General features: G+C 42.0%; 1 protein-coding gene across 2 annotated transcripts in view; it reads left to right on the top strand.

Moving 5' to 3' along the window:
- Positions 1-23,636, top strand: part of LOC139302277 (neurexin-3b) — a 256,861-nt gene that overhangs the window by 55,660 nt on the left and 177,565 nt on the right. The window contains exons 5-9 of one of the 2 annotated variants that reach the window (XM_070925931.1): positions 3,403-3,704; positions 5,233-5,256; positions 6,948-7,109; positions 17,418-17,856; positions 21,524-21,907. In XM_070925931.1, the coding sequence (XP_070782032.1) occupies positions 3,403-3,704; positions 5,233-5,256; positions 6,948-7,109; positions 17,418-17,856; positions 21,524-21,907 (1,311 nt within the window). Of the gene's footprint in view, positions 1-3,402; positions 3,705-5,232; positions 5,257-6,947; positions 7,110-17,417; positions 17,857-21,523; positions 21,908-23,636 lie in introns of those variants that run through there. The other variant, XM_070925932.1, reaches the window with a different exon arrangement.

Raw genomic sequence — 23,636 nt, 5'->3', positions numbered from 1 at the left:
TTAAACGCATGTGATTTCCCTTTAACGTGTTTTAAGTCTTTTGCCTCCTGCAGTGATTAGGAACGGTTTGATATCCTGTGGTGATCTGAAGGAGGTTGAAGGTTGTGGACTGGAGCTCTGTAAGGTGACAACACTCCCTGCTCAAAGGCCCTTGGGGTCAGGACTAGAGTGCGAGCTCAGGCAGTATGGGTGTGTATGGCGCGGGGGGAACGGAAGAGAATGGAAGATGGTAATGAAGGAGCTAATTGCTTCCAGTGGATTTTGAAATCGAATCCCGGCCCCCAGTGCATGGGCCTGGCAGCACGCAAATGGAATATTGATGACTATGGCGAAAATAAGGGAAAATGACCCTGCTATATGATCGATTTGAAAGCCACAGATCTGTGCAGAACATGTCTCAACAGGCAATACATTTCCCCTGGTTTTTATGGATCCGTATACACTTACCACAGGTTTAATATTGCTGAGGTGCACAAATATTACATCATATCAATTTGCTCCCTCTATTATTCATAGCGATAATGTTATATTGATAGTCTTTACAGCTCCACTGCAACTTTGTAATTACATCATTATAATTAATACACACACTAAGCTAGCACAGTGCTAGCTTAGTCTAAGAACAGCAGAGCTTTGAGCTAAATGCTAATGTCAACCTGCTAACATGCTAAAAATGACAGTGCCAACATCCTGATGTTTAGCAGGTATAATTTTTGTCATGTTTGTCATCTCAGCATTAGCTAAGTATTTGACACTTAGCACTTAAAACAAAGTACAGCTGAGGATGATAGGAATGTCATTAGTTTCGCAGGTATTTGTTGACCTGATGCCAACATTGATCCTGATGGGAACATGAATGTTTGTACCAAATTTCATGGCAATCCATCAAATAATTGTTGAGAGCCTGACTGACTGACCCCTAGAGTTATATTGCAAGCATGGTTAAAAAAGACACTATACTAAAGACACACTAACAATAGGTTACTGCTCTTTAACTCTGGCTACACCATTTCCAACATCCAGGGCGGGTAAACAGCCACTAATGGTTGTTTGCTCTGTTGGCACCTTCAATAATAATGTGACCCGGAATCCCCTCTGAATGTCGTTATCCTTTTCTTATCCAGAGATAAAAAAAAAACCCTAATTAGAGTATGCTGGATAGATGAGGGGCATTGCCATGTCAGGTGAGAGGACACAAGATCAGGTGCCTGGAGTGGATCTGAGAGGATTACCATGCTGCATACCTACATAAAGAGCTTAGATGTGGAGACAGAGTCTGACTCACCTTTAACTAAGTTGCTCACCATATGCATATTCTGGATCCAAGGGTGTTTGTTCACAAGGCCTATTTCTAAATGACTTAAAAAACATGAGGAAAATTAAATAATCAGAAATGTATAGACCACATTCTGTCTTGCAGAGACAGTCAGCCTTCTACCCAGATTTGCCATCAGGCATATGCAAGGGCCCTCCAGGCAAGATGTGACAGAGGGTCCACCTCTCTACAGAACACGGTTATAGTGCCAACTGTTTCAAGGACTCTCTGGCTTGGGGACCCCAGAGGTTTTTTATACTCATCCAGATGTGCAATGAAGCCAATTAGAGCAGGAGACCCATTTTATTATAGACATTGATGATGATGTAACCACACTGTAGGAAAGTCACAATGGCAGAACTACGTACAGCACTATCGTTTTGCATTTGATGTCCTTGACAATTGTGCCAGAACAATATTATATGGATAGACATCTACTGGCTTCTCCATGCAGCGAATGTCAATTTCTTAGATTAGATGCATGAAATCAGTAGAGATGGAGGGGCTTTTTGATTCTCCAATGTATATTCCGCTGCCTTGCTGTGTTGCACGGTCTCAGTGGTAATGATGGGTTTCTATTTATTCCCCTGGCACATGGATGAGGGCTTTCACAGGGCCTTTGTTGCCTCCAATACTATTTCCTCTTGTCTCTGCGTTGTGCAGAGACACTAGTTTGGCGCTGAGGGGAGTATTTCTCCATGACCAGAATCAGCGCCCCATCATCCCACAGCCCCACTCCACTTTCCTTTTGTTTCTCTCTCAATATTCTCAATATTTCCCCCCTCCCTCTGTATCTTTCGCAACGCTGCTCCCTCATGTTTACATATAGCCTGTTCCGAAACAACAAACTGAAGCTTCACAGCCTGCAGCCCGTGTGCTTTCTCATCTCTCTCTTCTGTCTTCCCGCTTGTGCTTTTTCTCCTTTCAGTCGCGACCCTCGTGGCTTCTCTATTGGGTACATAAAAGAAAATGCAGGATGCAGAGGAAATGAAATGACACATTGCAAATGGTATTGTTGGCAGGTAATGACATAGTTGCTGTTACCAAGTGCCACAGCGTTTGGTTGGTTTGGTATGTTGGCAGGGCTTTTTCTGAAGGTTTCAATTTCTGAAAGGTGCTGCCTTGAACACTGTGTTCTTAGAGGAGGAATCTTCTACTCCTACCCTTGAGTCAGTCATGCCATATCCAACTTAACACGCCCTGTAAATAATTGACAGTGAGTCTGACCTTGTCTCTTAATAGATTCCCCCGGACCCAAGCTGACCAGAGTGTGTCAGACTACCTTTTAAGAGGCATCAGGAAAAAGTGTCAATTATTTCATCACAGATCACAAGGAAACGCGACTCCTCTGATCCACTCGTTCTTTCTTGTAGAGTCTTCTCTTTCCCTCAGCCCAGCAGGTTTATTTTTGCTCTTTCATTCTTTCCATCCATCCTTTAGCCCCCCTTTCTGTCTGGAGCTGTCTCACTTTACTCTCCGTGTCGATCTAAAAAATGGGCTCAGGAAGTCACTTTGCAACAGCGGAGTGATATAAAACTGTAAAATCAGGCTAAGTTTGATTTATGCGCACCATTAGCGGGGAATAGTGTTCCATCATGAGTAGTCTGTCTGTCTAGAGGCCGTATGTGAAACCTAAACCCACGGTCGTACAGATAGGATTTTATGATCTGAACTGAATGATGGGATTATCATAGCTGTAATTATGGCAAGCAGTGCATTGTGTGTGTGTGTGTGTGTGTGTGTGTGTGTGTGTGTGTGTGTGTGTGTGTTTGCTTGATATAACCTCTGCAGCACACAGTAGTTCTCATATTTACTGAGGCTGCTTTCGTGATTGATGCCGGGGCCAACATGGACGCTAGGCTTGTTTCATGTTTTAAATACTCTATAATAAATGCCAGAACGAATGTGGTAATGACTGTTGGGCTGTAGTCGTCATGGCGCACAAAACTCACGAGACATGGTGAATCATGGCAAGCTCTGGTGCTGAATGTCAGTGCTGAAAATGTATCACTCGTCCCCTCTCTGGCTGTCATGAAAAGATATATCACTCCTAAAAGTAAAGTTTCTTCTCTCTTCTGTCATTCCAGCGAGAGAGGAGAACGTGGCCACCTTCCGCGGCTCGGAGTACTTCTGCTACGACCTGTCGCAGAACCCCATCCAGAGCAGCAGCGACGAGATCACGCTGTCCTTCAAGACGTGGCAGCGCAACGGCCTCCTCCTCCACACGGGGAAGTCCGCCGACTACGTCAACCTGGCTCTCAAAGACGGGGCCGTCTCTCTCGTCATCAATCTGGGTTCTGGGGCCTTTGAGGCCATCGTCGAGCCCGTCAATGGAAAATTCAATGACAACGCCTGGCATGAAATCAAAGTGACACGCAACCTGAGACAGGTAATCGGGGGTAGCAGTGATGGACGGAGTTTGGAGACAGGTGGATTTTTTATATATTTATTTATTTATTTATTTTTGCTTTAGATTAGCTTCTTCCAAGAGCTTTGAGACATAGCTGGCGTTAAGAATGTCACCTTGTTCTGATTGGTTGTCATTCCATCGCCACAGTTCAGATACATTATTGAGACAGATGTCATTATACTTTTGGTTGTCTTTACAGTTACATGAATTCTTTTTAATTTAATGCCATTGTTTAATTTCTTTTCTACTGAATGAATAGTTAAAAAGGACACAAGGCAAAGCAGTTGTTTCGCATGTGATTGATAGCTTAGTCAAGGCACCTTTCATGCTAGGTATTTTCTTCTCTCCTGTTTATCGGCTTATTGAACTTGAGTTCCCTGTGTCCTCAAATTAAAGTTATCTGATAATTCTATTTTGCCTCACACTCCCCTGAGCCAACACCATCAGGCGCTGTCGCTGTCTCCCTCCTTTCAGAAAACTGTGTTTCTGCTTGTGTAGAATATAAACTTTCACTTTAAAGCCAGGCAGAGAGTGTTTGCCTTTGAGCCGTCCATTAATGCAGTATTTATAGCTCAGATGATCATGATGCTTTTTAAAGACAGAAATACATTTCCATCAAAGATGTGCATCTGTTTGTGCGTGAGCAGAATTTGTTACTTGCTAGATATTGTTTACAGTTTTCTCAATGTGATTTAAAATTAGCTTGGATTGCTGTGAGGTGGAGCTAGTGCTGTCTACAGGAGGCTGTATGAAGAGAGTAACAGAGTAATGAGACCCAGGACTGTGTGGCGGGTAGTGCCAGGTGCAAAGTGTGGAGTTGTTCATTGTCTTGGTCGACCTTTTAGTTTGTCTGCAAGGTGAGACAGCACTTTAGTGTTGCTCTCAAGGCGGCACAACAAGTAAGTGCCGATTTCCTGACCCTCCCTGACAGTAAGCTTTCGCCCCACAGGTTAGTAAAGAGTTGTAGCTGAGAATCCCAACAGGATAACACACAGTTTAGGGGGTGAGAAGCTAAGAGCCAAAAGGCTGCTTGCCTGCTTTCTTCTCTCTTTCTTTTTACAGATCTGTCTTTCTTTCACTATCATTTTCTTTCCTCTTTGAAAGGCACACTTTGTTAGACTAAGGGTGAAAAAAACACTACAAGTTTTGTTGAGGTTTAAGCCATCCTTCACAAATTTTTATCTGAAAGTCCCTCGTCTTACAGTACTTCTTTGTGTTTTCTTTCTTGCAGGACTCTGGTAGACTGTAAAAAATTTGGCTAGGATGGCAAGACTTATTACTGCAGCGAATCTCTGACAAATCATGCAGTGTTTTTTTCACAGCAACACTAACTCATCCATGATAAAAGTCATTTTTTACTACTAACCAATATCTAACCAACTAATGTACTAACTAACATCCTAATTCTTCATCGTTGCTTTTGGTTTTTGTTTTCTGTCCATCCTTATTAACAACCTTTTTTGTTCACTATTCTTTTGATTTCCTTTCTTCCCCTTTTTCTGGAAAGCAATCAGGCATTGGACACGCTATGGTAAACAAACTACATTGTCTGGTAGATATCATTCTTATTGTCTTTTTTTTGGGTTTGCCGTGTGTCCCCTCCCCCTCTCTTCTTTTATTCGTTCTCTTTGAGTTCCATCCTAGACACTCTTATCAAAAAATGAGGAGATGGGTTTGTATTACCAGGCAATTCTTTCTTCGCTTCTTCTCAATTTCCTCCCTGACCCGCCAACAACCTCCTTCTTTAACCCACAATCCCCCATCCTGTTTTTTTCACTTTGGCTTTTACTTTTTTCTCTTTGTTTTTTTCCACATTATTGCAGATTTCCAACAAGTAAAAAAAATAAAATTGACTTCTTTGCCTTTGTCAGGGCAACTTACTTTTTATTTTATTTTTTTCACACAAAAAGTCCCCATTTTTTGTGAGGACTGTCGTCCAGAACTGACAGAAGCTTACCACAATCCCAAAGATGGTGACCTCGACACTGAGACCTAAAAGAGGAACTACCAAAACGTGGCAACCCTTAACCTTCATTGCGGGAGCTCTGACAGTTGTTTCCAACTCACTATGGCGCATGGCATGCCCACACCTCATTGACCTCTCATCTCCCAAACTCATAGAACCTCAACCCCTGTCACCCAGAATAACCACTAACACTCTAATTCACTCACTCACTTTCCACCTGTCACTGTTATCACTCACCCTGCCCTCCCTGTGTGTGTTTTTGTAGCATGCTGGTGAAAAAGTGGTGTTTGTGTGTGTTTTGGCCCACCTTGATCACCCTTACCCCCTGGGCCCATATGCACAACACTTCTAAGAATAAGCGCACTGATCTAGGATTATTGGTCTGGTCCAGTGACATTGAAAATACAACCATGACACCTGAGCTAAACCTGATCAGAGATCGGCATCAGCTATTCTGAGAGCGTGTTTGAATATGGGTTCTGGTTTTGATTGTGCATGAGCCTCTGCACACTGTGTGGCCTGCTCAAGCTTTGTATGGCCCCATTGATCCACTTACTCCCTTACATGTCCAATTAAGTGTCTTTAATTTGCCTTCTAACAGTGATGACCTTGGTTTGCACATTGATGTGGTGTGAAAAGCCTCCCTTTGTTTTGCATGTGCGTGGATATATAGATGTAGATGTCTGCAAGAGAGGGGAGAATGTGAGACTGATGGTGTGAGAATGAATGAATGTGCAAGTGTGTGTGTGTGTGTGTGTGTGTGCGTGTGTGCGTGCGTGCGTGCGTGTGTGTGCTGACATATGTGTGTACTGTATATGTGTGTGTCTGCAGTTACCAAATAAATCCCGAAACCTAAGACAAGTGCAATCAATTTGTCCTTGGTTTGAACATTGTACTAACCCTCCCCCCAACCTGAAGTTTCAAAACCAAACCTAGGATCCATTCTCTTACCCCCATCAAAGATAAAGAAAATATGCCTCTGCCATATTTTCTTTACCTGTCCTGTGAATCCTATGGCAAAAAATTCCATTAACAAAATCCAAACGCTGTCTGGTCCAAAACAATCGCTTCAAGGTACGATTCTGTTAAAAAAAAGGTTCAATGAGAAAGCAACTTACAGTGTGGAACCTAAAGAAAAGTTCAAATAGCATCATTTCGAATGCAGACCAAGGAAGGAGGTGTGTTTTTATACACATCACGGGATCGAATCCCAGAGTGTAATTGCTTGGCTTTGGCTATGTGTTGCCCCTCAACAGGTGACTATCTCCGTTGATGGGATCCTCACCACCACCGGTTACACCCAGGAAGACTACACCATGCTGGGCTCAGATGATTTCTTCTATGTGGGTGGGAGCCCCAGCACTGCGGACCTGCCCGGATCTCCAGTTAGCAACAATTTCATGGGCTGCCTCAGAGAGGTAGGAGGGACTTTAATGAATACACGACTTTTCCAGTATGTGGGTTGTTTACTGCCAATTTTATAGCCACATTTGCAAAACATTTTTCAGTTTTTCAGGACTGTTGTTAACTGTTATGCATAAATGTGCAGCCACATACAGATGCTTTCCTAGTGTTTGCTCAGCTAGTGCAGCTGTTTTTAGAAATGGACAAAAATAATAATCAGCACACTTTCCCTGGAAGGAAGGGAAAGGAGAAAGGAAATCAAATTGCATTATCAATTAAAGCTGCTGAGTTGGCAGAGGAAGTATCAGACTTTCAATATTCCCTCACTTAATCTAATTCATAACACTTACTGCGGTTTGTGTGTGAGAAAATATCCCAAAATTGCTTCTGTCACATGTGATTTGCAGCATCAGCTTGAGTGTGCCGCTAAAACACCTCCCAATGGGCAGCAGTCTGAAAGAAATATTTGCCTATGATGAAATACGAAAAAGCCTTGTTGTTTCGGGGCCATTTCTAATGTATTTGCTGGCTCTTTGAGCTTGTGAGGAGAGCCAAAAAATATATTAAGTGCCCCGTTATTTACATTTTGCTCACCATTACTTATTCTGCAGCAAGTAATGATAATAAAGGGCGGACCGGTGGCTCTTCAGAGCTGTAAAAAAAAAAAAAGTCTACATCGATTTCTGCAGTTTAGCAGCAGTCTCAGATATAGCATTATGTTTTTACTTTACTGAGCGCAAGCGTATGTCTTTTTGTAGGAGCTGTGTGTATGGTTGATTGATTTAATTTGAAACTACACATGTTCTCATTATCAGTGATTTCGTCTGGCTGTTTAAAAAGTATTTTGGAGAATGCCGTTGGTATGCTACATGGTTTGATCATACATGTGGTCCTCTGTACCTACCTGCACTTGTTTTTTCGTGTGGTAACATTGAAAGCCGTGGTCTTGGACAGCTCTGTTACAGCGTTGAGACGAAGGTCAGTTCTGAGGAAATTACTGGAATAATGTGCCTTAGATGATTAGAATGCTGCCAGGAAATTGCTGCCATAGTTTGCTGTTATGTTTGGTGAAATGGCTTCTTTCTTGCTCTGTCTGAAAGTAATCTCATGGCCAGGATAAAAAAAGCCCTGGCAGGGTAATCATTTTTGATGCTCTCAACAATCCACAACATTTTGGCTAAAATCAAAATGTTTGTGGTAGCAATATTTGTTTTCTTCAACCATGGAAACAGAACATCCTAGTTCATGTTTTAATTTTCATTGCATCTCAAAAGTGTGTGTAAACACTGTGACACAAGGTCACAGGTTTAAACACAAACCAATACAAGCACATTTGAACATTACGGTTCATTCTTGACCTCCGAAACAGAAGCTGTCCAAACAATCTCGTTACGATCCTATTAACAGACAGCAAAAGCCCAAAAAACGATAATGAAGTGATAACTCTGTAGCAAACAGTTGTCTGCTCTTAACCTCATAAACAGTGCTTGTGTAGGCCTAGTTTTGTACTGAACTTAACGTAACAAGTTGAACCAGCAGCCGACTGTACATGCTACTGAACATGAGGTCAGAATCAGCGCTGGATGACACTGCATTATAACTAGCGATGTGTTCACTTACTGAAACTGAATCTTTGTATTGAAATGAAAATATATGAATTAGCAAAGTGATCCGTCATTTCCACCTCTAACACAAAACCTCTTGCTCCTTCAAACAGCATTTATGGTCCAAAGTGTGTTGATTAAAAGTCAATGCAACATGTTAATGGAACATCTGTGCCCAATAATCCCACCAACACTGTGCTGTAAAGTATATTTTAATGCTTGAATATCTTATTCCTCAATCAAAACAATATTATATACTGTGATGATTTTAGCCTGGATAATCATACTATGACATTTATTTGCACATGCCTACTTTGCAGTTTAATATAGGTACATTAGTATGCAGCCGTGTCTCAGGTTGGCCCTCGTCCTGGTTGCTTTTCCCCTTCCATCACAACCTTCTCAATTTTGACAAGAGCCAGTAAGCCTAGTGATGTGCTGCCAAGCTCAGATGAGCACCTTCCAACATGCCTTTCATTTAGCCAAGTTAGCTTCCATCAGACCAATATACACTCTTTGAATTCATCTTGTTTTGAGGGTGCACGCGCACACACACACACACAAAGGCAGCCTCGTTTGGGTGATGGCTAAGAGAAAGTCACCTTGTCTGCATTGTTTTATGTTTTGACGGAGTGGCTCAGGCTGCTGTTCCTCCAGTCATTACCACATTGGCTAATGAATCCGTGGTCCATCCTCAAACTACTATGACACTTTGTCTTTCACTCTCTTATATATATACACTGCATACATTTCTACTGTTACCCGAGGCTACATGAATGAATAGTTAATATACCCTGAGCTTTGACTTCACTCAAATATGCCTGTGATCATTAACATCCTAGCTGTGTTTGGTCTCAGGAAAACTGGCCCAGTTGATTGTTTGCTTTCAGTCTGTGATTCCCAGTGTACAGTTAAGCACAAGAAGTGGCAAAATGATACACAATAGAAAGGAGGAGGCCCCTTTTAAATAAAGAATAATCCAAGAATTATAGATGAACTAATACATTAATGGTCCACCTGGTGAGCAGTAAGAGGGAATGATCATAATAAATAATAAATAACCACAGCATACACCCTGTGATGAAAATGTCTCCTTCTTATGGGATTGTATTTCAAGCCATTTGTGTATTTATGTTTGTGCTTTTGCAACATGGGAGGATTTGTTGATTTGCAGTTCTTGACAGCCCATGAAAGTCAGTCCAGCACAAAGCATGAAACATAGATGAGCAAGCAGGCTTGCCAGCTCCATATGGTTTTCTATGGACTGTACTCTAAACACTGCTAGCACGTTTGCAGCATTAAAGTCACGTGAGGTTCTTATCTGCGTTACTTAACCTGCATTCAGGTCGTCAGGGAAAAGTTCCTGGACTCAGCATGTTTAAGTGAGGGGGGAGACATTTCTATTGTTGAAGCTTTTTCCCGAAGCTAGTAGTTGCATCGGAATTTACCTGAGTAATTCATTATTATTCTGTGAACACATAATTGTATGAACTTTAAAAATACTGCATATGTTAGGCCTAATGTTTGGTATTTAACTCCCCCACTGGTGGTTCAGTCCATACCAAGAAATAGGGTGAAGAAAGTAGCTTGGACAGGTAATGTGGCTGCTACTCTTTTCCACACAAGGAAGGGCTGAACTATTAACCCTGAAATGAATTTTTGGGGTTTTTCTACATTACATGTATTCATTTGACCCATAGTTCATTCAAACATTCAAACGTTTGTTTAAAGAGTTTGCATATGTCATCATGGGCCATCCTGCAGAGGCAGTTGTATCTTCTGTGTGTTTCCAATATTATCTGAACAAGCGTGACTCAGCATGAGTTGGCCCTTGAAAGAGAGCGTTGGGTGGACAGAATCATAGAGGTGATTCACCATGTGGTTGGTTAGCGGTAGTATTGTGCGATCCTCAACTGTTCATCATACGTTGCTCCATTAAGCAGGCATGATGCCAGCTGTTACACAGGACCATGCAGACTGTTCAAGACCGGCTTTGTGATCTCCCCTTCATGCTTTCATTCATTCACAATCTCGCTTTTGTCGTCGTATGAAGTCCAACTTGAAGTGTGTTTCTATTGTGTGTGTTTGCATGCGTACTTTCACCTACATGTACTCCCTATGCATCATCTCTTTGTCTCCCTGCCTCTCTCCTGTGCTCCTACACCATATTTATTCCTTCCTGCCCCCTCCACCTCTTCCTTTGGATTCAGTATCTGCAGATAATGATGGAATGATTCAGTTGAGTTTGGCCCATTGCTCGGATCAGCGTGCGTCAGTATTTCTGTCTGTGTGTGTAATGTCTGGCTAAGGCGCTTCAAATGCTACTGAAGCAGGAGTGTTGGTGCATATTGGTCTCTAGGAGATGAAAAAAGTGCATCATTTAGAGCTAATGAATAAGCAGATGGAGGCATGTGTTGCTGCAGCGAGCAAATACCTCCCTTTCTCTTCTGTCTGGCAACAAAAGAGATGCCGCCTGCTACCATCACAACCCTCTCTCGTTCAGTCTCCACTGCACTCATCTGCCCCCGTAGGCTACATGGGATGTCATCCATGCGCATCTCACACACACACACACACACACACACGTCCCGCCTACGCTCGTGTTTTGCCATGTGGGCTGCAGCGTGTCACGTGACTGAGGGCCAGTGGGCAGCCGCCCGGCTCACTCTCCGGTCAGTCTGATGTTTGCAGTGCCATGCAGTCAGTGCCTTCTGCAACACCCCCCCACACCCATCAGCTCTCACATCATCCGGCCCCTCCTTCCGGTGTCACAGGGCACCCCTGACGGCACTGGAGCTGTGCAATGGCAACTTGTGTCAGACTGTGGGGGCGGCTGGGGCATGCGCTGTCGTCTCTGCTGACAGAGGAGGGACTGCATGCAGGAGGTGGAAGAACAGGAGGAAGATGATGAGTAACAAGCGGAGAAGCAAGTATGTGAGGATAGAAGGTGTGAGTATTTAAAAAAAAAAAAAAAAGGGGGGAGTGACAACAGAGGAGAAGACAGGTGCAGGTGAGGTGAATGTCAGCAGGTGGGAGACAGACAGAAAATACTGATATGGACGGAGATCAAGAGAATGATGAGTAAGTGAGAAGAAGTGGAGAGAGGGCAAGAGACCAATATTTGGCATTTGAGAGGAACATTGTCGTCATCAGATTTGCATTAGTCACTACAATATGTTCAGGCAGCGCCTTGTTTTCCCCTCTAATACAAATTCAAATGTCACCCTGTCCTTTTAATTATTTTACTTTTTAATGTCCCCCTTAGAGGGCCAAACAGTGATGGATGGGTACAAACCTCAGACTTTAATGGAATGCCTTCACCTTTCACCTTCACCCCCCCCCTCTGTATAGGCTAAGCTCTGAGGCTGGTAAACATCGTTTGTTTACAGGGTTTGGCTCTAGGTTACACCTTATGCTCAAATCTTAAATCCTAAATTCTGAGTATCTCAAAACCTAGCATTATATAATATTACAGAAATAAATTGGCTGAAAGATATTTTTAAATCCGAGAGTCAGTGGCCCAGGGAGCAAAGTTACACCTATGATAACTGATATGAGAAGAATGATGTTTTTTGCTGTTGACAAAATTAGACCCTTTGTTTTGCAAGTCATACTTGAACGAGTGCATCTAAAAACAGAGATGATAACTCTGATCTAGTCTTCCCTCTTTGAGGCCTTTTTGGATCCATGGGGTCACCTTTATTTAACACCGATGAAATGGATGTAATTATAGAAAAGACGTTCACATGCCCTTGCTTCCGACTGAACGGCAACCTCACTGCAGTCCCATTGTGCAGTATTATACTTACTGTGCTACTTATGAGGTCATCTCACAATAACGTTTTTACAGGAAATTAAACAATGGTGACCTAATTATATTATTTACAGCATTTGCCAGAAAATCAAGATATTCCATATTCCTGTAACAACTGCTTGCTGTCATTGAGTAACAGTTTTGTTTTCCTGCAATGTCAAAAGTGCATGATGAAGAAAAACATCAGTCAGACGACTGAAACTTATTTTGTTGGCTACATTTTAAAGGCGTAGTTTGACATTTTGAGAAATATTCTCTTTCGCTTTCTTTCCAAGAGATGAGAAGATTGATACCTCTCTCATGTCTATAAGCTAATTATGAAGCTACAGCCAGGAGACGGTTAGCTTAGCTTAGCACAAAGAATGGGACTGGGGAAACAGCTAGTCTGGCTTTCTCAGAATAAAGAAAAGTCTAGTTTTAAGATTGTAAAGCACCTGCTGATGAGCACTGAGTCTAAGAGTGCAACAGTCAATCTTATATCCTCTAGCTGCAGTGCATGTGGTGCCATTTTCAACTGTTCTATTTCAGTGTGAGCTTGTGAGACAGATTTATTGAGAAAAAATGTAATTATATATATATAATTTCTGTCATGGCTCTCACTTGTCACTTTCTGCAATGCGAACATCATAACAAAGGAGGAAGGGACTGAGGTTAACTCTCTCCCCAGCTGGAATCCTAGAATTAGACACTACATGTTGCATGTATGCTGTGGTGGGTGAGCTGTAGCGGCAGAGGCTTGTATTCAGTGAAGTGTGGCGGCAGCAGAATTTGCAGGGAGGGTATGAGCCAGTTCATGTGACAGACTGAATGGAACGCCTCACTGTGTGTGTGTTTGACAGGGTACTGTATCTGTCGCGATGAATAGTGTATCATGTGGCACAGCTGAAGCTTCCTGCCTGCAAAAGTTCTGCGGCACTCCCTGTATTTTGCCACATTAAAAGGTCATTTCACCCAAATCTCAAACATATTCTCCCACTTGTTCCTATAGCAGTATCTAGTGATACAACGTGTTTTGGTTTTATGTTCGAGGATCAGCCAAGATTTAAAATATCCACCGCTGAAACTGCTGCTGCCAACCCAATACAGTGAATTGTATTTCTTGTGCTTAAAGTATTATGAAATTACATATGAAAAACTAAAAACGTCTTAACTTTTCCTTAAACAATATACTGGTTACTCATGCTGAACCACAGACTTCACTGAAGACTGTTACCTTCCTAATTAAAACAGTTAACAGTCGAGATTATCCAGAGTAATAGGGGCATTGTAGGGGCAATTTTTTGGACACTTGCACAACACAAACAAATCCATCACCTCCATTACATCGACTTGGAGGCAGAAGTCTCACTGGCTAACATCTCAAAAAGCGGCATAAAACCAGAACTATCTGCACACCTATGCACTGTGGCAAATATTCTATCTCTTCTCATCAGTTCTGTCTCTGATCACTTATTATAGTGTAATTGCACATACAACTTAATGTATTTAAATGTAATTTTTTTGGTGTGTGTATTTGAGCAAGTAGAGATCTCCCCTGCAAAGCTTCATGAACAGCTTGTGTGTGTGTGAGTATCTTCATTCCTCTTCAGTGGAATTACCCTGCTTCTTCATTAACACTGGGGCTAAATCAGCAGCTGACAGCAGCTGTGGCTGGGGCCAAGAGGACACGAGCACTGATCTGAAGTAGATTACGGAGGATATTGTGTGCATGTGTGTGTGTGTGTGTCTGTCTGTGCATGCACACTTTGCGCTTCCACCCACCTGCCCTTCCCTCATCCTTACCAGGGCCCAATCAATACACCATCCTGGAGCAGAGATGGAGGATCTCGGCTTTATGGAGTCGTTACAGTCCCCCGTGTGGGTGCGTTATGAATGGGGCCCATAAGGCCGTTGAGAGGCCGACGGATAGCGTAGCAAAGCACAGCCATAACAAAGGAAAAGATGAGGTACGCATAGCAGTAGTAGTCAGTTCCTCTTTTATAACATCATTTCGATTACCTTATTGATCAGCCTGCAGCAGAACAGACAAATCATAATCCCAAAACAGATCGGGAGCTGGCTGATGGTAAGATTAGTAAATCCCAGAATAATATTGCAGTGCCTGGGAGAGTTTGTGTCAAGGTTTTCATGAGTCGAGGAGACAAACTGCGTTTTTTAGAGTATAAGAACAGCCTGTTGTAGCTCTGATGGAGACCTTGTGTTGTAAGGGAATCACAGAGATTAATTATTCTTTCCATGTCTAGAAAATTGTACTTGCTATGTCTCAAAGACAGAGACAGAATGCCTTTGAACTTTGGCAAGTTTGAGCGATTTACATCTAAGAACTGCACAGTGACCATCACAGCGCTGTTCAAAAAGTTCTACATTGCAAATGAGCAGCATTAAAGCGTCTTTTTCTTCTCTTTTTCTCTTTTCATGTAATATTCAGTTTGTTCATTTGCCCAAGAGTAGTCTTGTAGTCTAGCTTGTTGAAAGTGGAATGCAAGGTATTTGGCTTCAGAAGCAAACACATAAAAACAGTTTTTCAGAGACATCAGTAATGGCGGTTAAATCTCGAAGAATTTTGAGCTACAGGACAGCTGCAACAGTTCTGTGAGATATCATTTTCAAAATCATTCTTGTTTTTCATTTAATATTTATCATAATCCGGAAAGTACTTTGAATTTGACAGCTGTTTGGGTAGCTTCAATCTAAATGTTGCCGCTGTTGATTGACAATAATCATAGAGCCACATTATGCTAAAATTTTCTCTCAAATCTAGAGTTTAGCTGATAATCGCATGCAGACAAAAAGAACAAACAGAGATGATCCCTCAAACCATGAGTCATATTAGCATGCTTAGCATACTCAAACATTGCAGCAGCATTAGGGTGGCTTTTTCAAAATGGATTTAGTGCTGGAAATGTCCTTACAGACCTGAAATGATTAGTCGATTAATCAATTAGTTGATCTACAGAAAACACATTTTGATAATACATAATAGTTTAAGTCACTTTCCAAACAAAAATGCCAAACATTCTCTAATTCCAGCTTCTTAGTTGTACGCATATTGTGCTGAAATTTTACTTACTTACCCATAAATTTCCATTATTTCCTCATGTTTCGATCATATTCTTAAGGGACACTTAAGACCGAGCGATCTGCCCACCCCACATGTCTCTACCTAGCAGGGTACTCTTACGGTTTCTGGACGAAATTCAACTTCAACAGTTGACATGTGTTTCCAATTTTTATTAAATAAAAAAAAACTAAAAACTAATTCCGGCTTTGTTTAATAACTAATTAATTACCAGGTCATACAAATGCGGTACATTAATGTTGTTTTTTCCCCCAAAGACTGTGTCATAATTAATTTCAGACCAGGGCTTTGAGACTGAATAACTTCCACATTCACACAAGACTATATTCGTCCATCGGAGGGGGCGACTGCCGGCTGCAATTAACCCACACATTTCATTGTCAGTATAAGTATTTATCAGAGTAACGGCGGCGTCACTTGAGAGGACAGTACATAGATCACCTGCCGGATTAAATGATGAATCAGTAAAATAATCCACAGATTTATCAATAATCTAAATAATCATTAGTTGCAGCCCTAGTCTTTATCTAGTGTGGCTCTCGGGTTCATACAATCATATGCTCATATGCTAAATGTCCTGTATTCAAAATGAAACCAACTTCATTAGTATTGTGTGGTGCATTGCCAGTAGATTAAGTGCTGACAAAGTGTGTGGTAAGTATTTTGTTGTATGTCATGTTCAGGAGATTAAGCATGGTCATTAACCGCATTGACAGCTACATCACTGTGTACACAGACGCGCACACACACACACACACACACACATACACACAAGCGTATTTTGAGAGCCAGTGGCACATACTGGCTTTACAGGATTTAATCTTCGAGATCTCTTCCTCTGTTTCTCTCTATTTGCCTCCTTACATCTTTCCTTTCTTGTGCAGTTTCCTTCTCTTCTGCTGCCCTTATTCTCACCAGCCAGTCTTTCTGTCCCCATGGTTTTCCCCTCTCTTTTTCCCCCATCTCGTCAGTCCTCCCAGGCGCTCAGGTCACCTGTGTTGATTTACTGTCAAATCTTCCAGGATTATCAGTAATCCCACAGCAGTGAAATCTGTTTGCTGACAGCTGTGCTCCCTCTAACAGTGTTGCAGTTTCCTGCGCACACACTGCCCTATATACCAGAAAAAGCCTGTCTTCCCCCCCACAAAAGAAAAAAAACATTAATTTTCCGCCTCAATGGATTCCAATTGACAATATTCTACTCTGCTTTTCTGTGGAATTTTGTTGTATTTGACTATAATGTGAGGCTGTTTTCTACTTTTGTGGATTAGGGGGTTGGAGCAAATTTATTGTGGGTAAATAGGTATGATATTAGGTATATTCTCACAGGGTCATAGATACTCCTGTGGGGTTCATGAAGACTGCTCTTTTGGAATATTGCAGGGAGTGACTCACTAATAATTAAGCCATCGCTTCCCACGCTTCACTCAGTCGGCAGGTGTTCAATCACACGAAAATACAGTCATGCATTTGTGTACAATCTCCTTTTCATCTCTGATGGATTGAAGAAATAGAAAATGACTGAGAAACAAACTGGGCCCACACACCTTTAGAAGATATTAGTTTTATCGACCCAGCTGTCCTGGAATCGGCAGTATGTAATATTACTAGAATATGATGCCATGATATTACAGTTTGCTGCGGAGTGCAATTCATTCACATAGAAATAAATATTATTCAACCATTACTGCTCTGGCAAATTATCCCTCCACTTGTGGAAAAAGAAAACTTTGTAAGACACGATTCACACTGAGGTATAATCACCATCTTTACGCATTTGTTATGCATATATGTGAATTCTCCAACCCCTGTATTTCCTTCCCAGGTGGTGTATAAGAACAACGACATCCGCCTGGAGCTGTCCCGCCTCGCCCGCATTGTGGACCCCAAGATGAAACTCCAGGGCGACGTGGTCTTCAAGTGCGAAAACGTTCCCACCCTCGACCCCATCAACTTCGAGACCCCAGACTCCTACCTGGCCTTGCCGAAGTGGAACACCAAGCGCGTGGGCTCCATCTCCTTTGACTTCCGCACCTCCGAACCCAACGGGCTGATCCTCTTCACCCACGGCAAGCCCCAGGACCGGCGGGACGCAAAAGGACAGAAGAACAACAAGGTGGACTTCTTTGCGGTGGAGCTGCTGGATGGAGGGCTGTACCTGCTGCTGGACATGGGCTCCGGCACCATCAAGGTCAAGGCCACGCAGGCTAAGGTCAATGATGGCGCCTGGCACCACGTGGACATCCAGAGAGACGGTCGCTCAGGTAAGGATGGAGGGGAAGGGGAAGGAAGAGAAAAACAGCTTCCAAGATAATAATATATTTCAGAGCTCAATTTTCTCATTTTGAAGTAATCGTAAATGAAACTTCACAGATGTTCTGCCATTACCTGCTTTCAGCCACACAATTTACCAACAGTAGAATTAGAAACTGCATTCCTGTTTAACATCACTGTCATGGGTTGTTAAAGTTGTTAAAATAAACTGTGATCAGCTTGGGATTTTGGGAAGGCACTGGGGTCTTGTTATGTCACTGTTTTTCATTTCCTTTCACACACAAGCACCAGTACATAAGCGAGAATAGCTTCAATTAGGACACTGAACTCCTGGCTCAATTAAAAATGTGTTGCCTTTGGCTATACAGTATATGAATTTATAGGCAGAGCTGACAAGGCAAGTAACAAACTGCTAGACTACAGCGTAATCAAACCAAGAGAAATAAAGGTGCGCTCCTGTGCAATATATCCTAAAATACTGAGGGAAGAAGAAGAACTATTTCCTTCCTCAAACTTCCTGCAGTATTGCTGAAGCCTATGTATTAGTTTATAGTGAGTGGGTATCATCATTCATTGTTTCAAGCCTACATTTCAGGGATGAAATGAAAAAAAATATCCACAATAATTTTCATTACAACAGCAATTAATCTATTGATTATTTTGTCAACTAGAAGTTATGTCCCTAAAGTGTCAAAAATAATTACAAATGCCCGTCCTCCATGCCCGTCACTACTTGAGTTTTCAAATAGCAGACAGAGTTCATTCGGTCATCAAACTCAAAGGTATTTCATTTACAATCTAAAATGACAAACAGCAGCAAAATTACAGATTTGAGAGCCTGTAGCCAATAAGTAGTTTGTATTTTTAGCCATGCTAGTGGTGGGGCTCTAGGGTTGGCAATGTTGGACTGTTGGTTGGTCGGTCCATCACTGTGGTCCAGACTGAAATATCTCAACAGCGATGGATCGGATTGCCACGACATTTTGTACAGACATTCATGGTCCCAAGAGGATGAATCCTACATTGGCTGTCTTTGATCATCACATGACCTTTCCTCCACAATTTTACCATTCTACAACATTAATAATGATGGTTCAGCTGGTTTTAATGTACTGACACAATTTGAGCTGCACCAGCTGTAAGAACCAAAGTTGTAATAATGTTAGTGCTTATTTCAGCTTTTTCCTGCATCACAACCATAGGATGATGTAAATTTCCTCTATTTATATTAATTTCAGCCATGATATATTGCTGGGATTAAGTCGTACTACTCTCTAGATAGCTACTGACTATTTCCCTTAGCTTCCTCCCATCTGTATGTCCCCTGACCTCAAAACATGGCCAAATGCGAAAGTATTAGAAGAAGATTATATTAGAGAAAGGGGTTAGAAACTTCTGTTGCCTTGAGCTCCGAACCTGACACAATCTCAGCGTTACGTGGGATCCTCCAGAGAACACGGGGTGTGTTAGTCGGCGCCACAGCCTGTGTTATATATCAGGTTAGAACAGCCAATTTAGCCGTGTGTCAGAGCTCGCTGCTTTGATTAATCACCGGCACAGCCCCCAGTGCGATAGCAGAGTAGAAAGTAGGATTTTCACAGGGAAAAAGAGGAATGAGACAGATATATGGATACCAGACTGAGGGATGGTTAAGAGCAGGCATAATCACACTTGTGGCTTGAGTGAAATGTTAATGGGAGTTGCAGGTGAATTGAATTTCTTGTCCACACCGAACTCAAGCCAGAATCTCTCTTGTCTGGCTGCAAGGTGAATGTAACACAAGTAAAATGTGAGAACTCATATTACGCTAGCTAGCTAGATTTGGGCTTTGTATAAAGAGTGATACGGAGGTAATGTTGTACAAGAAGAAACAATCTGAAGTTAAACCCAATTTCTAATTATTAGGCCACGTTAATTACAGTTGTACATGCATATGTCATGGAAAAGTTTGACTTTTGGTTTATTAAGTGATCATGATTTGAATAATTAGTGTGCACGTATGTTACATTTTCAGCAAATTTAAACTAGTAGTTTGCTAAAAGACCTGCCAGCAGGTCAGCAGATTCCACCCTTTAATTTGCTGTCTGTGTTGTGATTGTATCTGTTTGGAATATAAATGAGAGAATCTGTTGTCACGGCACCTTTTGCATTGCCAATGCAATTGGATTTAGTGTATTTAATTCTGTTGATAATACACAAAAGAAAGTGTGTTTCTTTGTTTTGCTAATTATATGGAAGTTTTACATTCATAAACCTTGTCCAATCAGCTTTGTCTCAGTGCATTTAAACTATGTGACCCCTACGTAGATCTAGATTAATATGGGGTTATATGGATGTATAAAGATAAAATTGTCTAATGGAGGATACCCTGTGAATAATATGTACTGTGTGGTGAAAGTTTATTTTTTCCCCTGACTGCTTTTCTTTTTTTTCTTTGTGACTCAAATGGAGTTCCCCGGAAGAGAGTGTTACAAATTCAGTGATCAGTGCAATTTTGGCTGCCAAATATAGGTTTACACCTCCACCTACTCAGACTAGACATCTTAGCACAAACGCAGGCGTGCTGTGCTGTTTGTGTCAGCCTCTTTGACAACTTCGTTGCTCATGTTTGCCAGCACCTCCAATTTGTTAGAGCTTTGGGTTTGCAAAATAACCAAAAATCTATTCATCATTTTCACCTGTCTTCACTTTGATGAACAAAAAAGGGGCTGTCAGTCTCCCATTCAATTTTAAAAATATAATTTTTGTTGTTCAGTCTGAAAATAGTGGAAGTGCCAAATACTGTAAATTCAGGGCAATAAATGTCACTCTTTTATGCCTCGGCATTATGTTTTCTGTCCGTCCCATTCTCGTGAATGCAATATATCAGGAACGCCTGGAAGGAATTTCTTCAAATTTGGCACAAACGTCCACTTGGACTCAGGGATGAACTGAGTAGAATTTGGGGGTCAAAGGTCAAGGTCATTGTGACCTCACAAAACATGTTTTTGGCCATAACTCAAGAATTGATTACCATATTTCACAGTTGGTCGGACAGTGAATTGGTTACTCTTTAGACTCAAAGGTCAAAGGTCACTGTGATTCAAAATGACCTTGGCCATAACTCAAGAAGTGATGCAGTAATTAAGATGAAGGGATGACATTTTTGACCAAAAAGGTCAAAAGTCTGCCAAGTCACTGTGACATCATGTCTTCGCATGAAAAAAAATGCCAGGAGAAAACAAAAGCACCACATTTTGTGTAGCTATACTACATAAGAATCCATCTTTACATGAAGTGAAGTACATGTGTACCTGTTTAGCCAATACATCTATGATAATCCTTCATTAATCAGTTCAACAATGGATGTAAACTGCAACTTGACTCTTTGGCGGAGGCATACAACCGCAGTGCAGTAATTCTAGTTTCAGTGGAGTTCCTGTTATTTCAGGAATGTAGCAGAAGCAAGTGCTGTTTTTCTGTCAGCAAGCAAAATAACTGGTCACCACTTAACTGGTAGAACATGACACTTGCTTTACAAGAAACAGAGATAACATCTCACTCCACCGGCAGTCTTTTTTTAAAGCATATGACAGTAGATTACGTGACATGTTGACATGTACATTCTTGCAGTGTCGTATCTGGCCGGTATTTAATAATGGATTTCTCCTCCTCCAGGCATCATCTCAGTTAACAGCCGCCGGACCCCTTTCACAGCCAGCGGAGAAAATGAGATCTTGGACCTGGAGGGGGACCTTTATCTGGGTGGTCTGCCTGACAACCGCGTGGGCCTGGTGCGTCCGACTGAGCTCTGGACAGCTATGCTCAACTACGGCTACGTGGGATGCGTCCGGGATCTGTTCATCGACGGACGCAGCAAGGACATCCGGCAGATAGCTCAGTCCCAGAATGTGACTGGCATCAAGTCTTCGTGTAGTAAGGTGACGGGGAAGCAGTGCGACAGCAACCCCTGCAAGAACAACGGAGCGTGTAAAGAGGGATGGAACCGCTTCATCTGTGACTGTACTGGAACAGGCTTCTGGGATAGTACCTGTGACAGAGGTGAGACTTTTTTCCAATCATTCCTTTCTCTGTGGAGAGTGTGTTTTCTCTCTTATAGTGATGATTTTAAAATCTGATTGGGTTTGTCAGAGGGCTTATTGATTTGTTAGTAGAGAGCTTTTTAAAGGGGACAGCTGTACTCACTTTACGTGCTAAGAAATCCATTTGAGTGTGTGCTTCTGGAGTAGTGTTGTGTTTCTTTCTGACAATATGTTTGTGTCGGTTACACGATGCAAACTGTTGACAACAGCTATGAAGTAGTTTTACAAAGTTTCTGGTATCCTAAAGATGGCTGTAAAGGCAGTGATGTAGCCACTATCTGCTAACAATAGCTTTTCCAGGAAAGTGGACAGTGCTCTGTTTTAGCAGACAGGCAGAAGTGTGACTTGGGACACTTCCCGCACAATATTTATGGAGCTTTGCTGAAAGATTTAATAGGATTTCACTTTTCTGCCAAGTGGCTTTGGAGAAGCGAAGCCTTTCTGTTTTTTTGCTGGAGAAGGTTCTGCAGTGAAATTGAACTTCTCTCTGCTGGTGAAATGGGCTCTCCTTGTCTGGGTTTTAAGAGCTTGGACGCATTAAGTTTTTATGAGACGGCAGAGATAGGGACACTCCGAGCTGTGGGAGGGTATGTTATCGGACTATTGTTCAGATTGTCCTTCACTTTTTTCTCTATTTTACAGAGATTTTCTGGCTTCAGTAGAGGGCTTTAAGCACTTTCCTAAGAACTTGAGGTGTGTAAAGAAACGTACTTCGTAGGAGGAATAATGAGTATCTGGAGAGTAGGTTGTTACAACCAGCAGTGAGTGTGACTGTAGGAGGCTGGCAGGATGATAATGTGTTGTTAATGATTAAAGAAAGCCAAAAGAGAATAGGGATCAACATGTACCTTACACTGACAAAGCTCTGTGTTATAGACTATTGTGTGCTTTGTAAGGACTGAAACACTTCCTTCTTATTAAACTCTTGAGTACAGCAAAAGTTTAGGAATTAATCATAAATAACCCCTTTTTGGAAATGCATGAAATTCAGAGGACGTAGACCATAGATGGTGAAAATGCGCAGTCATAAGTAATATAAAAAAAGTTAGTTTTGCATTGCAACAATGTAGAGTACACTTCCTTTCCTGTTGTTAAAGAGCTAAACTTCCACTGGGAGCCAAGTTCGGCTGTCTGATGGAGTTAACCTTGTCTTAGCTGTAACTTATCTGTTGCATCTATTTTAGTAGCGCTCCTGTGGTGTTGTGTCAGCACAAAAGGGGGGAAAGAGCAGCTGTGAAGGCTGGCTAAGAAACACTCGAACAGAGCCCATGTGCATCACTGACCTTCCACCCACAAGAAGAAAACATTAAGTCATATCTCCCCAATGCTCCATACGCTCTCAGTCTCAGACAATCTCAGCCAGTCCTCCTCACTTCTTCTTCTGTCCTGTTTCTGCTTCCTCCCACACAACCGATCTCTGAATGGTCGCACCTCTGCACCTCAGTGAGAGCTGGGTGACAACCCAAGGGACCGCAGGGTAGCCCTCCAGCTCTGGAGCTGTAGAACAAAGCTTCAGTCTGTTCAGCAGTGAGAGTGTGCTAAAATGTGCTGACGTTGCTGATGCTGTCCTGACTGAATACATGCCTCTGGATTTTAGTTTCTTGGTTCAAATGCTACTTGAATCCCTCCTAGTCAGTTAAGTTGTTTGGAGGTATGTTGCCACATATTGAGGTAGTGTTGGAAGTTGG

This window comes from Enoplosus armatus, chromosome 19 (assembly GCF_043641665.1).
Source record: "Enoplosus armatus isolate fEnoArm2 chromosome 19, fEnoArm2.hap1, whole genome shotgun sequence".
NCBI lineage: Eukaryota > Metazoa > Chordata > Actinopteri > Centrarchiformes > Enoplosidae > Enoplosus > Enoplosus armatus.
This window is presented reverse-complemented; position numbering and strand designations above follow the sequence as displayed.